This window comes from Hyperolius riggenbachi, chromosome 2 (assembly GCF_040937935.1).
Source record: "Hyperolius riggenbachi isolate aHypRig1 chromosome 2, aHypRig1.pri, whole genome shotgun sequence".
NCBI lineage: Eukaryota > Metazoa > Chordata > Amphibia > Anura > Hyperoliidae > Hyperolius > Hyperolius riggenbachi.
The window spans coordinates 23554686-23578887 of NC_090647.1; the positions used below are offsets into that span (position 1 = coordinate 23554686).

The following is a 24202-nucleotide window of genomic DNA, read 5'->3' on the forward strand; positions in this document are numbered from 1 at the left end:
TTTTCTTACACTGTTAATGGCAGGGTTCTCAAACTTCACACAGTTGGTCACTGGGTGACTGGGATTAATATTCGGAAAAGTAGGTGGAGCCTACAAGAGCCAATCAACATTCACCTATTGATTTTCAAGGGGAATATTGAAACTGCAGCCATTCTTACACTGTTAATGGCAGAGGCCTCAAACCTGCTACAGTCGGTCATTAAGTGTCTGGGGTTCAAATTCAGTAAAGGGGCGGAGCCAAACACTGCCAATCAGATTTCTTTGCTGGATAAACTGCTTCCATTAGCAGAATTTTGATGCCAGGAACCCAAAAGCTCACAAACTTGATCATTGAGTGACTGTGTGTCAAGGTTACAAAAACTGGGTGGAGTCAAAGACAGATTTTTCAGGGAAATTGTAAACTGCAGCCTTTCCTCACTGTTAATGGCAGGGTTCTCAAACTTTGCACAGCTGGTTACTGGGTGACTGGGAGTAATATTCAGAAAAGTGGGTGGAGCCTAAAAATGCCAATCAAAAATCACTTATCGCTTTTCATGGAGAATATTAAAATTGCTGCCATTCTTGCACTGTTAATGGCACAAGCCTCAAACCTGGTACAGTTGGTCATTGGGTCACTGGGGTTCAAATTCAGAAAAGAGGACAGAGCCACAAACAGTCAATCAGATTTGTTTCATTTCATGGGAAAGTAAACATTATCGATGCCAAGGACCCCAAAGCTCACAAAATTGGTCATTGAGTGACTGTGTGTCCAGGTTACAAAAAGTGGGCGGAACCCAACCAAATTTCACTGGGAAAATATAAACTGCAGCCATTCTTACACTGTTAATGGCAGGGTTCTCAAACTTTGCCCAGATGGACACTGGGTGACTGAGATTAATATTCAGGGAAGTGGGTGGAGCCTATAATAGCCAATAAAAATTCACCTGTTGATTTTCAAGGGGAATATTTACATTGCTGCCATTTTTACACTGCCAATAGCAGATGCTTCAAACCTGCTACAGTTGATCATTGGGTGACTGGAGTTCAAATGCCGGAGAGGAGTGAAGCCGGAAACAGCCAATCTGATTTGTTTCATTTCATGGGAATATACAAATGATTGATGCCAAGGACCCCAAAGCTCACAAACTCGGTCATTGAGTGTTTGTGCGTTAGGGCTAGAAAGTAGGCGGAGCCAACAACAGTCAAATACATACACAGGCAACGCCGGGTCATCAGTGGGTGGAGACAAATACAAATTTCCCTGGGAAAATGTAAAGTGCAGCCATTCTTACACTGTTAATGGCAGGGTTTTTAAACTTTGCACAGTTGGTCACTGGGTGACTGGGATTAATATTCAGAAAAGTGGGTGGAGCCTACAAAGGTGAATCAAACTTCACCTATTGCTTTTCAAGGGGAATATTTAATTGCTACCATTCTTGCACTGTTAATGGCACAGGCCTCAAACCTGGTACAGTTGGTCAATGGGTGACTGGGGTTCAAATTCAGAAAAGGGGGTGGAGCCACACACAGCCAATCAGATTTTTTAATTTCAATGCAAATTATTGATGCCAAAGACCGCAAAGCTCACAAACTTGGTCATTAAGTAATTGTGTGTTAGGGCTAGAAAAAATGGGCGGAGCCAACACCAGCCAAATACATTCCCGGGCAACGCCGGGCAATCAGCTAGTATATATATATAGTCCAATTGTATTGCCTGTATCGTGTTGTCTGTAACCCCTATTACCCGCATCAGTAACTTTATTTATATATAGTCCAGCACTGAGTAATAGGTTGGCACTTTATAATTCTAATAAACAATAATAATCTACCACCCGGTGGAGTTCTAATGGACCTGTGCTTTTGCAACCTACATAAATATGTGAAATAATAATGTGATAACTGTTGTCGCCTGCAGGGGGAGGCAGCGCTCCAGGCTGGGGCAGTGAGAGGGCAGCCATAGCACTTGTTTCCCCAGCAGCTCCGACAGCCACCTGCAGCTCTCAGTCACAATCTGCGCTGCTGCTGCTTCCAGCCATCTGAGGCGACAGTTCGCAGCGACGTCCCCGGGGGCTGTTTAGCCGGAGGCCCGGTGTAGCCGCTGGGCTGGCAGCCTGCTAGCGCCAGATTGATGGTGACAGTGTGCTGAGGCTGCAATAGCACTGCCTCTAATATACTCCTAAATAACAGGAGCGAGGAGCTGGCAGCCTGCAGGGAGTACGCAGCATTCCTCCATAGCTGGGGACAGCAGAAACGCCACCGTATGATGGAAGACGCACATCGCCAGATTTATTGCTTTCTAAGAAGGCTGGAGGCCCGACCGTCATGCTGGTGCGCTGGTTTCAGTCAATGGCGTAGTGATGGGGGTTGCAGGGCGTTCTGGTGCGACAAGACCCCGGCTCCAGTGGACATATGCTTCGCGCCATCCGGTGTGCAGTATGTAGATGTAGTATAAGCGCCGGTGTCTTAAAGGACAACTGAAGTGATATGGAGGCTGCCATATTTATTTCCTGTTAAACAATACCAGTTGCCTGGCAGCCCTGCTGATCTATTTGGCTGCAGTAGTGTCTGAATAGCACCAGAAACAAGCATGCAGATAATCTCGTCAGATCTGACAATAATGTCAGAAACACCTGATCTGCTGCATGCTTGTTCAGGGTCTATGGCTGAAAGTATTAGAGGCAATGATCAGCAGGTCAGCCAGGAAACTAGTATTGTTTAAAAGCAGGGCTGTGGAGTCGGTACAAAAATCTTCTGACTCCGACTCCTCAGTTTACGAAACTGCTGACTCCAACTCCAGGTACCCAAAATGCCTCCAACTCCTTAGTCTAATACTTACCAGGCTGTGAGTTATGTCCAAACATCATCCGACTCCGACTCCATAGTTTATGAAATCACGACTCCAGGTACCCAAAATTGCTGCAACTCCGACTCCACAGCCCTGTTTAAAGTGAACCAGAGAGGAAGCACACTCATGTATTTTACCATATATACCAGTTGGAACAACATTAGAGAAAACACCTACCTCACTGCTCAACCTGCTTGTTATCAGCCCTGATAAAATCCCGACTGTGCATTCAGTCTGGCTTTGCTATAATGACTCGGCTATAATGATTCCTGAGCAGAGCCACAAGAGGGCAGGCTTGGGCTTGAAAAGACATCACAGAAGACAGACTCAGCTTTAAGGATTATTGAAAAAAGCCAGACTGAATGCTCAGTCAGGGATTTTATCAGGGCTGATAACAAGCTGGCTGAGCAGTGAAGGATGAAGCAGAGAGCAGGGTAGGTGTTTTCTCTAATGTCCCCACTGATATATATGGTAAAATACATGAGGGTGCTTCATCTCTGGTTCACTAAGGAAATAAATACTGCAGTCTCCATATCCCTCTCACTACAGTCCTTTAATCAGCCAGAGGTTTTCCAATCCACCATGGTACTGGATGTCATAAATAAAAAAAGATTATCCTCAGCACTCTCTATTGCACTCCGACACACTGAAAACCTGCAGACACCTCGTGCTCAATACTGGAGACAGTGACCATCATCAAAAAACATATATACAGGAGTCAGGGCTTAGTTCATACACAGGGGGTACACTTTATTGCAACAACTCAAAATCATTAAAAAAAAAAACTCCCACAAACTCCCATTGTGGGTCCATGCACACTTTTGCTTTAAAACGCATCAAAACACTATTGCACAATAACTACTAAAATGCTAAGAAAGTCACCAGACTGTAGTTCAGGGGATGTCTGTTCTCCTTCCCGACTTGGTTTCGGCCTCCAGCCGTCAGAGGATGAAGACAGCGGAAGGACGAAACCTGTCAGGAAGGAACTACAGTCTGCTGACCTTCTTAGCACTTGGGAGTTAAAGTGAACCAGAGATGAAGCATCCTCATGTATTTGACCATATATACCAGTGGGAACATTAGAGAAAACACCTACACTGCTCTCTGTTTCATTTTTCACTGCTCAGCCTGCTGGTTATCAGCCCTGATAAAATCCCTGACTGGGCATTCAGTCTGGCTTTGCTCAGGAATCATTATAGCTGAGTCATTAGAGCAGAGACACAAGTGGGCAGGCTTGGGCTTGATAAGACACCAGAGAAGACAGACTCAGTTATAATGATTCCTGAGCAAAGCCAGACGAATGCTCAGTCAGGGATTTTATCAGGGCTGATAACAAGCAGGCTGAGCAGTGAAGGATGAAACAGAGAGCACTGTTGCTACTACATGCTAATCAGAAATAATGCTTGCAGGCAAATGTAATGTAAATTGTATGCAGTTTGGAACTGGGCCAATATAAATCAACAGGGAGTGCATCTGATAGGCCCAATTCCAAGCTGCATACAATTTGCATGAAATTCCTACCCCAATTGTGATTGACCAATCAGTGGCCAGTTGTACCACCTCCATGTAGTGTAGGGGTTTACCGACACAATCGGCTCACTGTATTCAACACCTGTTGACCCTCATTCAATATGGAGGTGGTAAAACTGACCAATCAAAATTGGATGTGTGTATGCAGCCTTACTAGCATTGTGTAGATCAGGTTTAAATGGGATGCACTGGCAAGTAATAGAAAGCCAAAGGGGCCAAATCAATCATTTATCATAACAGCATTATGGATTAGGGGACATGGCCGTGGCTTTAGCCCTGGTTACTAGTTACGTAATACAGCACATCTGAAATGAGAGGGATATGGAAGCTGCCATGCTAATTTACTTTTAAACAATACCAGTTTCCTGGCTGTCCTGCTGATCCTCTGCCTCTAATACTTTCAGCCATAGCCCCTGAACAAGCATGCAGCATAACAGGTGTTTCTGACATTATTGTCATATCTGACAAGATTAGCTGCATGCTTGTTTCTGGTGTTATTCAGACACTACTGCAGCCAAATAGATCAGCAGGACTGCCAGGCAACTGGTATTGTTTAAAGAGAACCTGAACTGAAAATAAAAAGTCAAAATAACCACACACAGGTCATACTTTCCTCCTGTGTAGTCTACTACTCGATCTCTTTCTCCTCTCCTGTGTCCCATTCATCCACTGTGATCAATGGATTTTTCAGTCCTCCATTTTATAAATGGCCCTTACCCCATAACAGCTTTCTGGTCAGAACACCGTTATACTGTAATATCACCCACTTGAGCCATAGGGAAACATGGACATTACCTTGCACATTCAGTTGTAACTGACAGTACCTGATATATAACTGACAGCAACTGGTATATTTCAGTTCTGACAAAATATTGTCAGAACTGGAAAGGATCATTGTCAGAAGAAAATGGTGAGCTTCTGAGAGGAACTGACGGTGAGGTTAGTATGTAATATTCATTTGCAGCTACGTTATGTGTTTATTTTAAATAATTTTACTCGCTTCAGGTTCCCTTTAAAAGAGAACCTGTACTGAGTAAAAATATTTAAAATAAACACATGAGGTAACTTCAAATGAACATTGCATAGTTACCTTGCCATCAGTTCCTCTCAGAAGCTCACCATTTTCTTCTGACAATAATCCCTTTCAGCTCTGACAATATTTTGTCAGATCTGAAATATATCAGTTGCTGTCAGTAAAATATCAGTTGCTGTCAGTTATAGCTGAGAGGAAAACTGATGTACCAGGTAATGTCCATGTTTACCTATGGCTCAAGTGGGCGATGTTACAGTTTAACTGTGCGCTGACCAGAAAGCGGTTATGGGTAATGGCCATTTTCAAAATGGAGGACGGAAAATTCCCTTGATCACAGTGAACAAATAGGATGCGGGACAGGAGAAAGACACTGAGGAGTAGACTACATGGAAGGTAAGCATGACTTGTGTATGCTTATTTTGACTTTTAATTTTCAGTTCAGGTTTTCTTTAAGTAACCTGAGTTAACCCTCTGTATGCCAATCACAAGCTGTGCTCGGCTGTGGAATTTTCCCCGCGGCAGACGCGCCTGGCGCCCATTCCCTCTAATCACCCGTCAGTCTGCTGCTCGCTAATCGCCAGCGACGCACAATTTAATTAGCTCCTATTAATATCTCCATTATAAATGCATCCCTGCATTCTTGTTTTTTTCATAGCTAGTGTTCTGCCATGGCACCTCCTGCACTGCAGTGGATAAAGCAGGCTGGCAGCAGAGGTCAGGGAAGTTAATTACTTACAGCCATTTATAATGAGTTACAGCGCACTGATCGGCCTCCCATTTCACCGGCGTCGGCTGGGGAGGGATCGGAGGCAGGAGACGAGGCTTACACAATGGAGGTAATTACCATCCTAGGGAGGGGAACCCGGGGCGAGCAGCTATCAGTGTGCTGTGATTGAACCCATCTGGACCCACACAAAGAACTTTTTATAAATAAATATGGGGCAGCCAAGATATTTTTAAAAAGGGTTCTTACTTGGCGTGTGTACATGTGACACTGACTGATCACATGACTGCTACTGCTGCTTAAAGAGAATACTCAGTCAAAACATAAATACTTACCTAAGGTGAGTGAAGCTTCCCCTGATGCTGTCCGGGACCCTCCTCAACATCAGGACCCCGCTTCTCTTCTGACATGAGCTCGGCCGCACCTGCGCAGTAGCATGGTGTGGCTTGTGCGTGAAGAGGAGCGGGGCCCAGATCAGATTACCAACAAGCCCCTGCCGGCAGGGCTGTGAAGTCTATACAAAAATCATCCGACTCCAACTCCTAAGTTTATGAAACCTCCGTCTCCAGGTACCCAAAATAACTCAGACTCTGACTCCTTAGTCTAATACTTACCACAACTGTGAAGTTTGCCCAAAAATCATTGGACTCCTCAGTTTATGAAACCACAGACTCCCACTCTACAGCCCTGCTTGTTGGTAATCTTTGGAGGGTCTGTGAGAACAACGGGGGACCAGAGGATGCCATAGGAAGGCTCAATAGGATGCAGAGGCTTCCCTCTCCTTAGGTTAGTATGTGATTTTCTCTCTGACCTTTGACTTGAGAACACTTTAAGCCCCATACAGATGTTAGCTGAAGCTCAGCCGAGGCAGCTGATGAGGACCACCTCCACCAAGAATCAAGCCCTCAATCAGCGTAGCGGGTCTATTCATTCAAGCACCGGACAAGAGCATTGTTATCCCCAATCACTGTGCCCACGGTGCGTCACCGCACCTACTTTGCTCCATCAACCCTCTGCCCCCCCCCCCCCCCCCCGCCATTGCAACAGAACGCATGGTCAGCCTGTAGGCTAGCGACACGTCAGTACAGCCTTGGCCCTGCGATGTCACCTGAGATTTTGGGTCTCGATCGCTGCAGTGCCTGTGTCTATGAGGGTTTACTTACAGTATGATTTGTGGGGCCTTAAGTGATTATTTATTGCTTGAAAGTCTACTCTGTGTACAAGAGTCTCTTTGGCAAATCCGCCATGTTGAGGAATTCCCAGCTGATAGCGGAACACTCGTTAACTCCCCTCTCCATAGGACAAAACCGGCTGCTCAGCAAGGAGCCCAGCTGCATGTCTGTACGGAAAATGTTGGTAAACTGTCGGAGCGGCACGGGGATAAAAACCAAGCAGCACGGAGCTCTGTTTATGGGAATTTTACAGCCCCAGTGGAATTTTTCTTGAGATGGGAAGGTCATTCTCTACTCCCTGACAAGTTCGAACCCGCCGCCTTAGATCTTTATCTCCACAGGCGTCCTCTGACGAGCCTTTTCTCTGCCATTATCCCGACCTACGTCTTGCTAGAAGCCCGATCTCACATTATCCGGCCCTCTCAGCCGGAGATTAACGGTGTTTTAATTTTCCAGGACTCCCTCAATTAGCTTGCCGTATCGCTGTGGTCTATCACACAGACCCCCTCAGGCTGCCTTCATCCTCTGCAAGAGGCCACCTAATGAATCCCTCTGCTTAGCTGAGACTTTGCAGCTCACAGATGCTGAGAGGGACTGGCAGGTTGTGTGAACACGCAGGACGCCGCGAGGGGAGGATCGTGGCCGTCGCACGTATTCTGGAGGTGTCAGGGAGATGATGGTCTCTCAATGTACGGACAGGAAGAGCAGAGGGACTTCAGGGTACACGTATGTATTGAGGCGATAAGTGAGGTCCTTTAATATCAGAATAAAACTTCAAAACAGTTTTCAAACACTTCATCTGAGCACTCTCCACTTTACAAACAAGAAACGTCAAAAATTAACAGAAAAAAAGATAAAAGGGCTTTTCTGCAGCTGCTTAAAGGATATCCAAAGTGACATGTGACATGATGAGATAGACAGTTTCTGGAAAGTGTCTGCAACACCTCAACCAAATAACGGTGTGTGCTAGGGCTCAAAACAAGAGCAATTATATGGTAGAGGAAGAAAGCCCTTAAAAAATAGCACCTCCCACAGCATAATTTGAAAAAGTATAACAAAAATCTTTATTCAACATTAGCTTACCTAATGTTGAACAAAGATTTTTGTTATACTTTTTCAAATTTTGCTGTGGGAGGTGCTATTTTTTAAGGGCTTTCTTCCTCTACCATATGATGAGATAGACATTGCTTATGTACAGTGCCTAGCACACAAATAACTATGCTGTGTTCCTTTTTTTCTTTCTCTGCCTGAAAGAGTTAAATATCAGGTATGTAAGTGGCTGACTCAGTCCTGATTCAGACAGGAAGTGACTACAGTGTGACCCTCACTGATAAGAAATTCCAACTATAAAACACTTTCCTAGCAGAAAATGGCTTCTGAGAGCAGGAAAGAGATAACAAGGGGAATTTCTTATCAGTGAGGGTCACACTGTAGTCACTTCCTGTCTGAGTCAGGACTGAGTCAGCCACTTACATACCTGACATTTAACTCTTTCAGTCAGAGAAAGAAAAAAGGAACACAGCATAATTATTTGTGTGCTAGGCACTGTACATAAGCAATGTCTATCTCATCATGTCACATGTCAGTTTGGGTATCCTTGAAAGAATTGTTTATTCCCATGCAGATATTAATATTGTGTGTATAGTCAGCGCTGCGTAATATGTTGGCGCTTTATAAATACAATAAATAAATAAATACATAAATATAGTCTGTCAATATTTGTCTCATATGTAATTTCAGTGAAAAACATAATAATAATATGGTTCAAAACTCAATCTCCCTTTTATAACTATCAATAAAAAGCCCCTAAAACTGCAGCCTTACTAACGCATGTGAGTGTGGCAGGAAAAAGCGCACACAAGTCATATAAACTATGATCTTTACACCTGGTTCCCCTCTGCAGAGACCTTGGCAGGCAGCTGGGATTGGTCAGGAGGACACCTGCTGTGGTTTCCTGTGCCCAGGCCTGCTAATCACCGGCACAGCCTCGCCCGCCCTTCAGACGTCTCTAGCGAGATGGATGTTGTGACATGGGGTAGGCGCTCTGCATATTAAGATGTGGGTTAATTACATGATAATGAGGGACATTCATCAGTGGAGCAGCAGCTGTGTGACTGACGGGCCCTAGAAATCCCCTCTGCTGATGGAGAAGCTCGCTTGGCAGAGTCTGCTTGGGCAGAAGGTGGGTGGTAAGGGCTCTCTATGGAGAATGCTGGGACCGGGACTTAACCAAACACGCATACCAGTCTCTCTAATGACAGAAGTATCTGAAGACACCCTAATCAATCACACATGTATACCTCAATGTAACAGCCCAGCCAAACCCAACACTGGACAAGCAAAATCTAACAGCAATCAGCTAGTTTACTATCAGTACAGGCACACAGTAACAGCTTATACTGTACATATTGGAGGTAGCAGAGACCAGCACACACTGCAGCTAGTTTACTATCAGTCACAGAGTAACAGCTTATACTGTACACTGGAGGTAGCAGAGGTCAGCATAAGCTGCAGCTAGATTACTATCAGTACAGGCACAGAGTAATAGCTTATATACTGTACATACTGGAGGCAGCAGGGATCAGCACACACTGCAGCTAGTTTACTATCAGTACAGGCACAGAGCAACTGCTTATACTGTACATATTGGAGGTAGCAGGGATCAGCACACACTGCAGCTAGTTTACTATCAGTACAGGCACACAGTAACAGCTTATACTGTACATACTGGAGGTAGCAGAGATTCGTACACGCTGCAGCTAGTTTACTATCAGTACAGGCACAGAGTAACTGCTTATATTGAACATACTAGAGGTAGCAGAGATCAGCACACACTGCAGCTAGTTTACTATCAATATAGGCACAGAGTAACAGGAGAGAGAGAGAGAGAGAGAGAGAGAGAGAGATGGGATGTGCAGGTGAAAGATGGATGTTGGGGGGTTGTGGCAGGATAAGGGGGGCTCACCTGGCATTCATTCTTGAGTTTCTGCTCCTTCTGGAAGGCCAGTGTGCTGGTGAGGACTGTGGACGTGTAGCAGAAGCAATGCTGGATCTTGTGCTCATCCACCTCTGTGTAGCTGGAAGAGAGAGACAGAGGTGTTAAGTGATGGATAACAATACTGTAGTACTGCTAACCTTTTTTTACCAGATAATAGGAAAACCCATTAGACATGTCAATCCCATTCTGTGTTTAAATAGTAATTAGAACATCCATAATGCTAAAGCTATGTAGACACCGAGAGGAAGATTAGTGTGAAAGGATCGATGAACGACCGTCCCACAATCTATCACTGAAGACATCCAGGCGATGTGATGTGAAAGACAGCAGGAGACTGCAAATAAATGCCAAAGATCAATAAACGGTGCAGGATGAAGAGGCAGAGCAGGATCATCCACCAGGCAACCTAGGCAGATGCTTGGGGCATAGTGGGTGTCAAGGGACAACCTGCCACCTTCTCTGACCTCTCTCCACTTCAGCTTACCAAAAGGGCCACAAGGGGCCCCAAATCTTCTACCTTGGCTAGGGCCCTGTTACATCTTAGTCCATCTCTGTGTAGAGGGAAGTGCTGCAGACTTTGCGGACCCATCGTTTAATAATTATCCCTGGGGCTGTACATGCTGCTGACTAGGATTGCTTATCTGCAGAACTGATCTGTCATGACAGATCATCGTTGTGGATCCGTCATTTCAGATGTGGTTTGTCTCATGAATTTTTGAATGACAACAATGAGGAAGAATCGTTAATCAATCTCTTTGAACGATTTTTCCTCCCCGCGTGTACGAGGCTTAATATAACAACGCTGCACAGATTATTATTAGCTTTCAGACATTATCCCCCTTACCCTTCTTTCCAGGACCTGTATGAGCCAAAACCAGTTCCGGGTACAGCCCCTCTTTGTAGTTGGCAAAATAAAGGATTCTGATTATTTGGTAACCCGATGCTGCATTAGGGTTGTTGCCTTTACAACACAGACACCCATACTGAATGGTGAACTCATTTCTAGAGATCTGCCTTAAAGAGAATCTGTACTCTAAAATTCTTACAATAAAAAGCATACCATTCTCTTCATTATGTTCTCCTGGGCCCCTCTGTGCTGTTTCTGCCTCTCCCTGCTGCAATCTTGGCTTGTAATTAACAGTTTTAGGCAGTGTTTACAAACAGACATGGTTTCTATAGGCTGAGAACAGCTTACTGTGTGACTCATGCAGAGCTTGGAGAGGGTGTGTAAAGCTTCTGCCAATGACAAGCAGTGCTGCACATTCCACACATCCCAGCCTGAGCCCGACAGAGATGACAGAGGAAAGAAGATAAGATTTATTACAGAGACAGTGCAACTAGGAAAGGCTGCAGTAAGCCAGACCACATTAGAACAGGCATAGGAACTTATAGGATAGAAGAAATAAGGCTCAAGATTTTTGTACAGAGTCTCTTTAAGCCTCCCTGCTACAGATGTCACAGTGTCAGCACAGAACACGGAGGACTCGTGTCGCCACGGAGACAGATGCCCGTACATCACGCCACTGGCCTGCCCTCACAGATGGAGAGGAGGCTGTTTATGTGGCTGCAGATGGAATATGATATTTTACAATAACACCGAGGAGACGCTGAGTGAGGAAGGCCAGATTACACTGACGCATGTATGAGAATAAAGGAGAACGCCGCATCTACACAGAGACGCATACACAGCTTCACACCAGCACACAGGGCCGGTTCTTCCATGAAGCAACATGAATCACACGCTTTAGGGTGGCAACAATTGGAGGGCGGAGAGAGGCGGCTCCCCTCCCCAAATGGGGATGGGAGGGGGGTCTCCACAATGTATCGTTTCAGTTGGCAAAAAGTCTACAACCGGCCCTGCCAGCACAGACACCATCCATTACCAAAGTTTTCTCCACAGTTTATCAGGTTTTACAGTTACTTATTTAGTCCTTTGCTGAAATTATATAAAAAAAAAAACAAGCAAAACTAAACACTCTTTTATGTGCCTCTGAACAGTGGGTGTGTCTTGGGGTAAACATGCAGTGATTTGTCCTATCTGACTTACAGAGGCACAATCCCACCAGTTCAGATATAAATTACAAAGAGCTATGAAAACATGATGTTAGACTTCTTACATGTGCTGTACCTGCAGAGATAGCTACAGCCTCGGCAGAGTCACAGCACAATGCATGCTGGGGGTGTAGGTTTGTTGACTGCTGAAGGGCATAGTCCAGAGGGTACATGTAATAAGAGCACCTGTTATATTAGGCAGCTGCTGTTGCTGATAGTTTGAATATCGGTAATGTAGTAACACCAGTATTCTACAATCGGAGTTTGTAACATTACCTAACATTACCCAACCCTAACCTCCTCCATACCTACGGATAATACTTACCAACCTAACACTAACCTCCTCCATACCTACGGATAATACTTACCAACCTAACACTAACCTCCTCCATACCTACGGATAATACTTACCAACCTAACACTAACCTCCTCCATACCTACGGATAATACTTACCAACTTAACACTAACCTCCTCCATACCGGTACCTACTATTAACCAACCCTAACCTCCTCCATACCTACGGATAATACTTACCAACCTAACACTAACCTCCTCCATACCTACGGATAATACTTACCAACCTAACACTAACCTCCTCCATACCGGTACCTACTATTAACCAACCCTAACCTCCTCCATACCTACGGATAATACTTACCAACCTAACACTAACCTCCTCCATACCTACGGATAATACTTACCAACCTAACACTAACCTCCTCCATACCGGTACCTACCATTAACCAACCCTAACCTCCTCCATACCTACGCCTAACTTTAACTAACCCTAACTACACTTAACATCAACCTCCTCCATATCTACGTCTAATATTACCTAACCCTACCTACACCTAACACCAACCTCCTCCATATCTACATCTAACATAACCTAACCCTGTCTACACCTAACACCAACCTCCTCCATGCCTACACCTAACATTAACCTACCCTAACACCAACCTCCTCCATATCTACATCTAACATAACCTAACCCTGTCTACACCTAACACCAACCTCCTCCATGCCTACACCTAACATTAACCTACCCTAACACCAACCTCCTCCATATCTACATCTAACATAACCTAACCCTGCCTACACCTAACACCAACCTCCTCCATGCCTACACCTAACATTAACCTACCCTAACACCAACCTCCTCCATATCTACGTCTAATATTACCTAACCCTACCTACACCTAACACCAACCTCCTCCATATCTATATCTAACATAACCTAACCCTGCCTACACCTAACACCAACCTCCTCCATGCCTACACCTAACATTAACCTACCCTAACACCAACCTCCTCCATATCTACGTCTAATATTACCTAACCCTACCTACACCTAACACCAACCTCCTCCATATCTATATCTAACATAACCTAACCCTGCCTACACCTAACACCAACCTCCTCCATACCTACACCTAACATTAACCTACCCTAACACCAACCTCCTCCATAACTACGTCTAATATTACCTAACCCTACCTACTCCTAACACCAACCTCCTCCATATCTATATGTAACATAACCTAACCCTGCCTACACCTAACACCAACCTCCTCCATGCCTACACCTAACATTAACCTACCCTAACACCAACCTCCCCCATATCTACGTCTAATATTACCTAACCCTACCTACACCTAACACCAACCTCCTCCATATCTACGTCTAATATTACCTAACCCTACCTACACCTAACACCAACCTCCTCCATACCTACACCTAACATTAACTTACCCTAACACCAACCTTCTCCATACCTACGGATAATACTAACCAACCCTACCTATGTCTAACACTAACCTCCCCCTACCTATGCCTAGCATAAACCAACCATACCTACACCTCTTCAGTGGGAGTGGCTAGGATGGGAGGGGGGGGGGTAAGGAAACCACGGGGCTGGTGGTTAGGTATTGGCAGGGAGGAGGGGTCAGGTAGGGTTAGGCAGCAGGGGAAGGGGTGTTAGGATAATTAGGCATCCAGAGGGAGGGCTTGTGTGAGGATAAGGTTAGGCGTAATAGCATACTGTTAAAGATGACCGATCTTCTACTATTGGAATAGGCCAGTGACTCATAGTAGAATATTGGTAACTTACGGAAACTGTACGCAGACACAATTTCCATGCCTGGCATGACTGCCTCATAAGCATAAATGGCTGAAGATTAGACAGTGGCGGAGCTACGTTCCTCACAGAAGATGTTTTACTCTGTAAATATATGCAAAGCCGTGAGTGGTTTGGAGCGCGCTGGACGGCATTAGCTTGATCCACTTGACTGCTGCTTGCCGACGGCTGGCGCAGTCACGGCTCCAACGAACGAGGGGGGAAAGATATTATTCGAGGAGGACATCTCGCCGGATTGACTCCACGCCTCTGTCAGCGGCTCTGATTAGTGGTTTGTATGTGGCTAATCCTGCGGGATTGTACAAGTGGTGAACACATCATTCCAGGCCCGGATGCTGCAAGTGATTAAAGGATTTATCGGATGGGCCGTGTTATAGGAGAAGACGAGATCTCGCCAAGCCTTAATCAGATCCGCGCGTCTTTCTAGCAACCAACAATTGGGGTTTATTATGTTGTCTGAGGTTTACTGGGAGATATCCGGATAGCAAGTATCCGGGTTTCTCCCGGATCCAGATTTGAGCAGCCCTAATGGCGATCCCCTAAGCAAGGTTGGTGACTGTTGCGGACCTGACACTTTGTCTATGTAAGACATGGTTTTCTAACGCCATGCTGAAGCTACTAACTGTTATTGATACAAAAGGCTAACTAACCTAGCATGAAGTGCTATGCACTTTAATGCTGAATCGGCCTACATTTAAAGCTGGACTGCTTGCTTGATGCATATATAGCGCTACTTCAATGGACTGGGAGGGCTAATATAAACAGCCCAATCAATAAAAATCCAGAGATAGCGCTTTCTCTGCTGTTGTACAGACATTACTTTTTGAACGATGGATCTGGCAGAATTGATCGTTCTTTACCAACGACATATCTCATTGGTCGTTCGTTTTAATGGTCGTTCGTGCACTTTTTACGAACGATCGTCGGGCAATGTTGTCGGTAACGATCGTTTCCAACGACTATAGTCTGATGTCTGTACGCACCCTAAGCCTGGAAGTGTTTAACATATTCTAAGCAATAATGAATTAATCAGTACTTGCATCTATACTCAGAGCTCTGACAGTTGCTACAAGTGCAACAATTGTCTTCCTGTGGAATGAATGGCGTGTGTGTATACATGGAGTGGGTATGGAAGCGGGGGCATGCTGTGACATCTCTGCAGCTCCTATAGTGTTTTTAATGTTTTTATTATAATGGTTTTGATACACATCCTTGGTTGATTTGTTCACAATAAAGTATTTTTAGATATTGGCAAGTGAGGCCTGGTCTAACTTTTTTCAGGTAGTGGTGGTTATAGCACCTTTGATAAAGTAGTCAGTGTACAGCTTGTATAACAGTGTACATTTTCTGCTCCATCAAAATCACTCAACAGCCAGCCATTAATTAGTGATGGTCATTTCTAATGCTGGGTACACACGATACTTTTTTCCGCTCGATTTTCCATCCGATCGTTTTTTCCGCTCAATTCTGCGCTCAATTCTCTTATCTTTCGCTCATTTTTCTTATCTTTTTCCGTTCCTCACAGGAGACACTTTTGTCCTCCAGCCTAGTCACCTCCTCTCACTTTCGCATCCAAAACTTCTCACGGGCTGTTCCTCTCCTTTGAAACTCTCTCCCTCAGCCGGTTCGTCATGCCACGAGTCTGGAAACCTTCAAACGTACTCTGAAAACACACCTGTTCAGACAAGCCTATAATTTGCTATAGGCAGCACTGAAGGCACACTGGCTCACCCACTAATCCTTGTGTTTCCTTCCCTTTTGTTTCCTCCCCACTACCCTCTAGATTGTAAGCTCGCAAGGGCAGGGGACCTCCTCCTAGTGTTTCTCATACTGCTGTAATTTTAACATATGTACATGTACCAACTACATATCAACTATATATGTATCTGTATTTATTCTATTCAATGGCATGACTGTACAGTGTCTTGTATTTCTTATGTATATTTGTTCCCCATTAATTGTTTGTACTATGTACAGCGCTACGGAAGATGTTGGCGCTATATAAATAATAAAAAATAATAATAATAATAATAATTCACTTCTATGAGAAATCGACCCAAAGAATGATCGGAAGTAATATCGGACATGTCGGGAATTATCTATCAAACCCATCTATCGAGCGGAAAAACGTATGGTGTATTCCCAGCATAAGAGAACTCTTGGAGGAGCATGTGATTTGTTTTATCACATGATCATGATTAGCAAATCAGAGACTTACATATCGATCACCTGACCAAACTGATCACATACTGCTCCATTAGTTCTTGTAGACATAACCATCGCTACCATTAAAGGGGTACTATGGTGAAAATTTTTTAAATTTAAAATATGTGCACTTACAGTAGGTAGTAGAAATCTGACAGATGCGACAGGTTTTGGACTAGTCCATCTCTTCATGAGGGATTCTCAGGGATTTATTTATTTTCAAAAGCACTTAGTGAATGACAGTTGCTCTGTGCAACTGCCAAAACACTGTGTAGTGAGCAGGGAGGCTGGCCAGCATCATTGTTTAAATCATTTTTAGGGAATATCTTTAAAAAGAATAAAAGCCTTGCTGAGAATCTCCCAAGAAGAGATGGACTAGTCCAAACCTGTCGCTTCTGTCAGATTTCTACTACCTACTGTAAGTGACAGCAACATAGGAGAAATTTAATGTATGGCTCATTTTACTCTGGAAAAAACATCTATATATATAATAGAGTAAGTGCCTCAACCTTCAAGCAAGAAGAAGTAGCGCCCTGCCCCAAGGGCCGGGCCAAGCAAGAAGAAGGGGCCGGTCCAAGCAAGAAGAAGAAGTAGCGCTATATCAAACCAAGGGCGAAAAGGGATAATTTACATATTCAGTAGCAGTGCATTGTGGGTAACCACAAATGTTCACTTATAGCTGAATTATTGCAGATTTCCTTCTGTTTTAAGAAGGCAAATTACACCAAGCTTTGCTTTTTTTAGTAGGAGGTATTTTTGGTCCCTTTTATCCCCCTTTTTTCCTAGTAGTTTGGGTCGCCCTGAGCTGCTTGGTTACTCTGTTGTACTGGTCCAAGCCCTATCTCATACAGCCTTATCAATCCCTACTATGTACTGATGAGGACCAAAAGTCTGAAATAGGCTGTCACATGTGGCTTTGATATGACTGTGTAAAACTTAAAGCTATAGGCTTGCTATACACCAGTGGTTCTGGATGCTTGCTTGACTTACCAAGGGTAAAAAGGAATAATTTGCATATTTAGTAGCAGTGCATTGTGGGTAAGCACAAATGTTCATTTATAGCTGAATTATTGCATATTTCCTTCTGTTTAAGGAAGGCAAATTACACCAAGCTTTGCTTTGTTTAGTAGGAGGCCTTTTTGGTTCCTTTTATCCCCCTATACATTCCGAGTGGTTTGGGTCACCCTGAGCTGCTTGGTTATTCTGTTGTACTGGTCCAAGCCCTATCTCATACAGCCATATCAATCCCTGCCATATACTGAAGAGGACCAAAAGTCCGAAACAGGCTGTCTACATGTGGGTTTGATATGGCTGTGTAAAATTTAAAGCTATAGGCTTGCTATACACCAGCGGTCCTGGATGCTTGCTTGGCTTACCAAGGGGGAAAAGGGGTAATTTGCATATTTAGTAGCAGTGCATTGTGGGTAACCACAAATGTTCACTTATAGCTGAATTATTGCAGATATCCTTCTGTTTTAAGAAGGCAAATTACACCAATACAGTGTGCGGCATTGCAGGAAGTGACGACAGTGGAACGCACGCTGGAACGCGGAAGAGGTGAGTCATCCCCGCCCGCTGCCTCTTACTAATAGCGGCGTCTGCTGCTGAGCTTAAGCAGGAGGGGGAGTGCACATGGGGGACCCAGGTGAGGGGGGTGTCCGACCCAGGTGAGGGATGGGGGGTCCGACCCCCCTCCCCCCCGCCGCTCTGCCCAATACCCCCTTCCTGCCCGCTACCCCCTTATGCTACGCCACGTGTCGGCTAGTACTTCTTATCTGTTTATGTTTGCACATATTTTAAATTTTACAATTTTTCACCATAGTGCCCCTTTAATGTCTAAACCACTGGCAACCAAACTGAGTACACCCACAAGTGAAAAATGTCAAAATTCTGCCCAATAGACATTTTCCCTCCCCGGGGTCATGTGACTCGTGTTAGAAGGTCTCAGGTGTGAATGGGGAGCGGGTGTGGCAAGTTAGGCGTTATCGCTCTCACACTCTCATGCTGCTCACTAGAAGATAAACATGGCGTGTATCAAAGTGTCCCATGAAAAGATATAATAAAACATTTACAAAAATGTGAGAGGTGTGATCACTTTTTGTGATACTGTATATTTACACAGATCTATACATCAGTCCTAAAAGGGGGACACATGAGCAGGAAAGAGGGACAGAGGAGGAAAGAAGGACAGAGGAGGAAAGAAGGACAGAGGAGGAAAGAGGGACAGAGGAGGAAAGAGGGACAGAGAGGGAAAGAGGGACAGAGGGGGAAAGAGGGACAGAGGGGGAAAGAGGGAAAGAGGGACAGAGGGGGAAAGAGGGACAGAGGGGGAAAGAGGGACAGAGGGGGAAAGAGGGACAGGGGGAAAGAGGGACAGAGGAGGAAAGAGGGACAGAGGAGGAAAGAGGGACATGGGGGAAAGAGGGACAGAGGGGGAAAGAGGGACAGAGGGGGAAAGAGAGACAGAGGAAGAAAGAGGGACAGAGGGGGAAAGAGGGACAGAGGAGGAAAGAGGGACAGAGGGGGAAAGAGGGACAGAGGAGGAAAGAGGGACAGAGGAGGAAAGAGGGACAGAGGAGGAAAGAGGGACAGAGGGGAAAAGAGGGACAGAGGAGGAAAGAGGGACAGAGGAGGAAAGAGGGACAGAGGAGGAAAGAGGGACAGAGGAGGAAAGAGGGACAGAAGGGGAAAGAGGGACAGAGGGGGAAAGAGGGACAGAGGGGGAAAGAGGGACAGAGGGGGAAAGAGGGACAGAGGAGGAAAGAGGGACATGGGGGAAAGAGGGACAGAGGGGAAAAGAGGGACAGAGGGGGAAAGAGGGATAGAGGGGGAAAGAGGGACAGAGGAGGAAAGAGGGACAGAGGGATTTGGTTCTCAAAGAGGGACAGAGGAGGAAAGAGGGACAGAGGGATTTGGTTCTCAAAGAGGGACTGTCCCCCATAAAAGGCACAGTTGGGGCGCTATGCTTCCAGTCTGATATCACAGTGCTAGCATTTCCTCTTTAAATTCTGCAGAGATGAGTCAATACAACACAGAACCAGCTATTCACTGAAATGATTCTCCGTTAATTATATGATCACTTTTTTATATTACAAAAGAGCTGTAATTAATAATTAATGCAATTAAATGGTGTTTTTCTTCTACCCCTTATGCTCAGCATTATTCCTCCAAAGTGACATCTTTATTGTTTTAAAAATAGTCCCTGGATCGTTCCTGCAGCTCCCCAATCACTGAGAGTGTTTTCCCAAACAAAAAAAGCAGCTTCACTTGCAGTTATTAAATATCGCAGCCGTCAAACCTCCCCGGCAGCCTCAAAGTGGCATCCTTTATATCCAGATAGTCAGCCCGAAATTGTGTGTCCACCTCCGCGCGCTGCAGCCGATCATTAAAGCTACGGATGTCTTTGAAGAGTTATCATGTAATCAGCAGAGACAGCTGTCTTGTCTGTTCCTGTGATGCTGCTGTGCAGAGCGCAGTGTGAGCGTCAGCCACTGGGGGCCTCACAACATCTCTAATTGTGTTCTGTATGGGGGAACGTTGCCATGGCGGGCAGCTCTGTCTCCAAGACACTCAATATGGTATGGTGGACCTGACTGTATAGTGTGTTCCTTCCAATGTCTCTGGGCCACAAACAGGTGAGTATAAATATGGGGTATTTGGCATAGCAGCAATCTGGAGTAGTTTAGCACACCATCTGTTTTGTGGACTTTTTCTACCCTATACGGTTGACCTTGAATAAGTCCACCTCAAAGCTACTCTGGCATCTACCTTGGTATATCTAGACAGAACAGTTTCACTGGTCCCTGAGCACAGTGCAGAGTGGATGCACACCGTGTTTAACACACAAAGTTACTTGCTACCAACATGTTTTGCCCTGAGAAGGGCTTTGTCAGAGGATCACCAAGGAGTGCAAAAAGTAAAGAAAGTTACGTTCAAAATATGACAAAGTATGTGGCTCTAATATATATATTAGAGCACATCAGTCAGAGTTTAACCTGCTTCCATGGCCAGCTCAGTCCCTTGACCTCAATCGAAAGATCACTTCAGAGCTTGGAAACGCCACCATCCAATCCGACCCAACTAAGAGCTGCCATTATGCCAGCATGGGCCAACATTCCTCAGCAACAGTATCAGCATCTCGTTGAGTCCATGCCAAGAAGAATATCGGCTGTGATTAGAGCTAAAGGTGGCCAACTTGTTACTACAGGGTATACGGTATATATATATATATATATATATATATATATATATATATACATATACTGAAATCAGGAAGACTGCCTTAAAGAGAAACCGTAACCAGTAATTGAACTTCCTCCCAATCAGTAGCTGATACCCCCTTCCCCATGAGAAATCTATTCCTTTTCACAAATGGATCATCAGGGGGCGCTGCATGGCTGATATTGTGGTGAAACCTCTCCCACAGGAAACTGTGAAGACCATGGTCATTGCCGTTTCCTGCCTCGTTGCATTGTGGGACATAACAGCTGTTTCCAACTGCCAAAAAAGCAAGCAGCATCTCCTTCCACTGACATCACCTGCCAGCAGTAAAAATGTCACCATGTGGTAAATGTCAGAATGTAAATCGGGGAGAGGAAAGATTTTACAATGGGCAAACACTGACTAAATCATTTATACATAATTACTGTAAAAATGAAGCACTTTTTTTATTACATTATTTTCACTGGAGTTCCTCTTTAAAAGTGGGTATCTTGAATAATTTGCTGCATTCTACTATATGGCACTACAGGGCCTCTTTAAAATGCATATAAGGCAGTTATTTCACAGTGATCCTAACAGAAACTGTCAGATAGGAGTGTGAGCTTTTGCATAGCACCGATCTATGGTTGTGACATTTTTTCTTGGGGAAAGTGGTATGTCCCTTTAAACATCCTGTATGTGACTAGACAGAGGGGGAGGGGTGGGTTGGTTTAATGAAAAGATAGGAAGCACTAAAACCAAAAATATGTGTCTGGACAACGGCACTACTAGGGAAGTGGAAATAACCTTTATTACAATAAACTTTATTATCCAATAATCTTTATGGCAGATCCGAAAGATTAAAAACGATAAAAACAGGCGGCTACCCTAAGAACCGTCTGACACAAATCCCGTATTTACCAATCTCATATGTGGCCAGAAATAACAGTGATTTCTTCAGTGTTGTACAAAAAGTGTACGGAGTAAAGCCACCGACCACAGCTGTAATAATCACAGAATAAATATCACCCAAATAGTCCCCATGCAAGCGCTTCATACCTCCTGTACTCGTAAATTATATCCATAATCTACTGGCACAAGCAATGATGAAATGTAACAGGCCTGTCCAATCATCAACAGCGCATACATCAGTCAACACTCCTCTTCCCAGGCATCCGCCTGCTTGTGCTGCCCCTATGAGGCCATTAGTAGGCCAACTCCTCCATGCAAACCTGCCTGTCCCAATCAAGCTTACAAGAAGGCTGACCTAAAAAAATAATCAAGAAGATTGGAATCAGGATGATACCATTTATTGGCTTCCTCAGACTTGAATCCTGTATGCTGACAACTTGTTAGAACACACAGCTATTCGTGTTTCCATTCATGAAGTGACAAAATGCGGCTACTCAGCCGCATCACTTCCGCTGCCAGCCGCATCACTTCCGCTGCCGGCCGCGTCACTTCCGCTGCCGGCCGGGTCACTTCCGCTGCCGGCCGCGTCACTTCCGCTGCCGGCCACGTCACTTCCGCTGCCGGCCACGTCACTTCCGCATCGAGATGCGGAAGTAAATTGAGGAGATGAGACGCGGGCGGATACGGCACATTCTCGTATCGCTCCGCACAACATGCCCACGATGGAAACTATTCCATTGCCATGCATGTGTTTCAGCACACCCCGCCCGTTTCCATTAGCTGCGGTGCGATGCAGCTACATCACCGCATCGCACCACGGGTGTCATGAAACACATGCATGACAATGGAATAGTTTCCATTGCATGCATGTTGTGCGGAGCGACCTGAGAATGTGCAGCATGCTGCAGATTCTCGCACGGACGCATCCGCGTCCTATCTCCTCAATTGACTTCCGCATCGGGAGATGCAGAAGTGACGCGGCCGGCAGCAGAAGTGATGCTATGCGGCTAAGCAGCCACACTCGCATCACTTGTGTATGAAAACGGCCCTTAAGTTAGGCAAAGTCCTTGGTATCTGCCACTGGTGGAGATCGTCTGATGCCGGATATATGTGCTTGCCGGTTGCTTGAGCAACCGGCGGAAAAAGGACAAACCTCCCCCTCACCCGTGCAACATAAAATACTTACCGAGGCTCCAGCAACATCTTCTACCCATCCTGGAGCTCCTAGCAGCTTTTTATTGTCCTCCGTGTATGGCTCCCCGTGTGTCACCTGACCGGTCACGTGACACGCCTGCAGCTGTGCAGGAAGCCAGAAAGCCCCTAGGAGCAACTGGTAGCTTAGCCTTAGAAGACGGCGTTGGAGGTTGGGTAAGTATTTTATGCACCGCACCCCCAACTCCCCCCCCCCCCCCCCAAGCACTGTCCCTGTTATCTCCTCATACATGTTGGTTAATTGAGACTTCTGGTTTCCTGAGTTCTGTATAACGGGCACTTTGCGGTGGTAATAATTAGTGGTGATAGCTGTCTCTCTCTCCTGTACCCTCTGTGCACTGCACAGCTGACAGTTATTTCTGGCCACATGTGAGTTTGGTAAATATGGGGTTTGTGTTAGGCTGTTTTTATGGCAGCCGCCAATTTTATTGTTTTTAATCTTTTTAGATTTGCAATAAAGATTATTGGATCATAAAGATTGTTGGATTTGTTCTTACTTCTTCAGCAGGGCAGTTGCCCGTATATATATATATATATTTATTGTTTAGTGCTTCATAAAGTATTAGATATTTAGTGAACAAGCAGTACGAGCTCTCCGTTTGTTATCAATAAAAAGACAGGGTCTTGAACAATTTATCATCTTATATATAGTTTTTTTTTCCTCTCGTTTAAAGCTGCAGCAACAACATTTCGGAAGTGCTCTTTTTTCCTATAGGGCTCTAAGCAAACCCTTAGATCAGTGGTCCTCAAACTAAGGCCCGCGGGCCGAATGTGGCCCCCTGAGACTTTTTTACCGGCCCCCCACACAGAAAATGTATTCCTTATAGATGTGGTCAGCTATTTCTTTAAATATTGGGGGTCCGCATATAGAATAGCAGTGCTGACACCACCCATCCACATAGAAGCCAGAAAGCAGTAATTCGCTGGTTTCCAAACAAATTCCACATCAGGTGACACTGCTGTCCAATTGGACTGCAGGTAGTCACCTGGGTATGCTTCACTGTCTGGCAAAGTCTTCTACATCATCTTATGTATACTCCGGCCCCCCAGCAGTCTGAAGTATGTTGACCCGGCCCTCGGCCCAAAACGTTTGGGGACCCCTGCCTTAGATTATGCTTACCCAGTCTACAGATACAGCAAAACTGTCAGAATAAAAGAACATTTACCAAGATGTCGGTGGTAAAAGTAATGTGCACCAATAC

At 45.0% G+C, this 24202-nt stretch overlaps 1 protein-coding gene across 2 annotated transcripts in view; it reads right to left on the minus strand.

Moving 5' to 3' along the window:
* PDE2A (phosphodiesterase 2A) overlaps positions 1-24202 on the minus strand; it is a 549912-nt gene that overhangs the window by 82585 nt on the left and 443125 nt on the right. For both annotated transcript variants that reach the window (XM_068266568.1, XM_068266567.1), the window contains one exon: positions 10249-10360. In XM_068266568.1, the coding sequence (XP_068122669.1) occupies positions 10249-10360 (112 nt within the window). The remainder of the gene's footprint in view (positions 1-10248; positions 10361-24202) is intronic.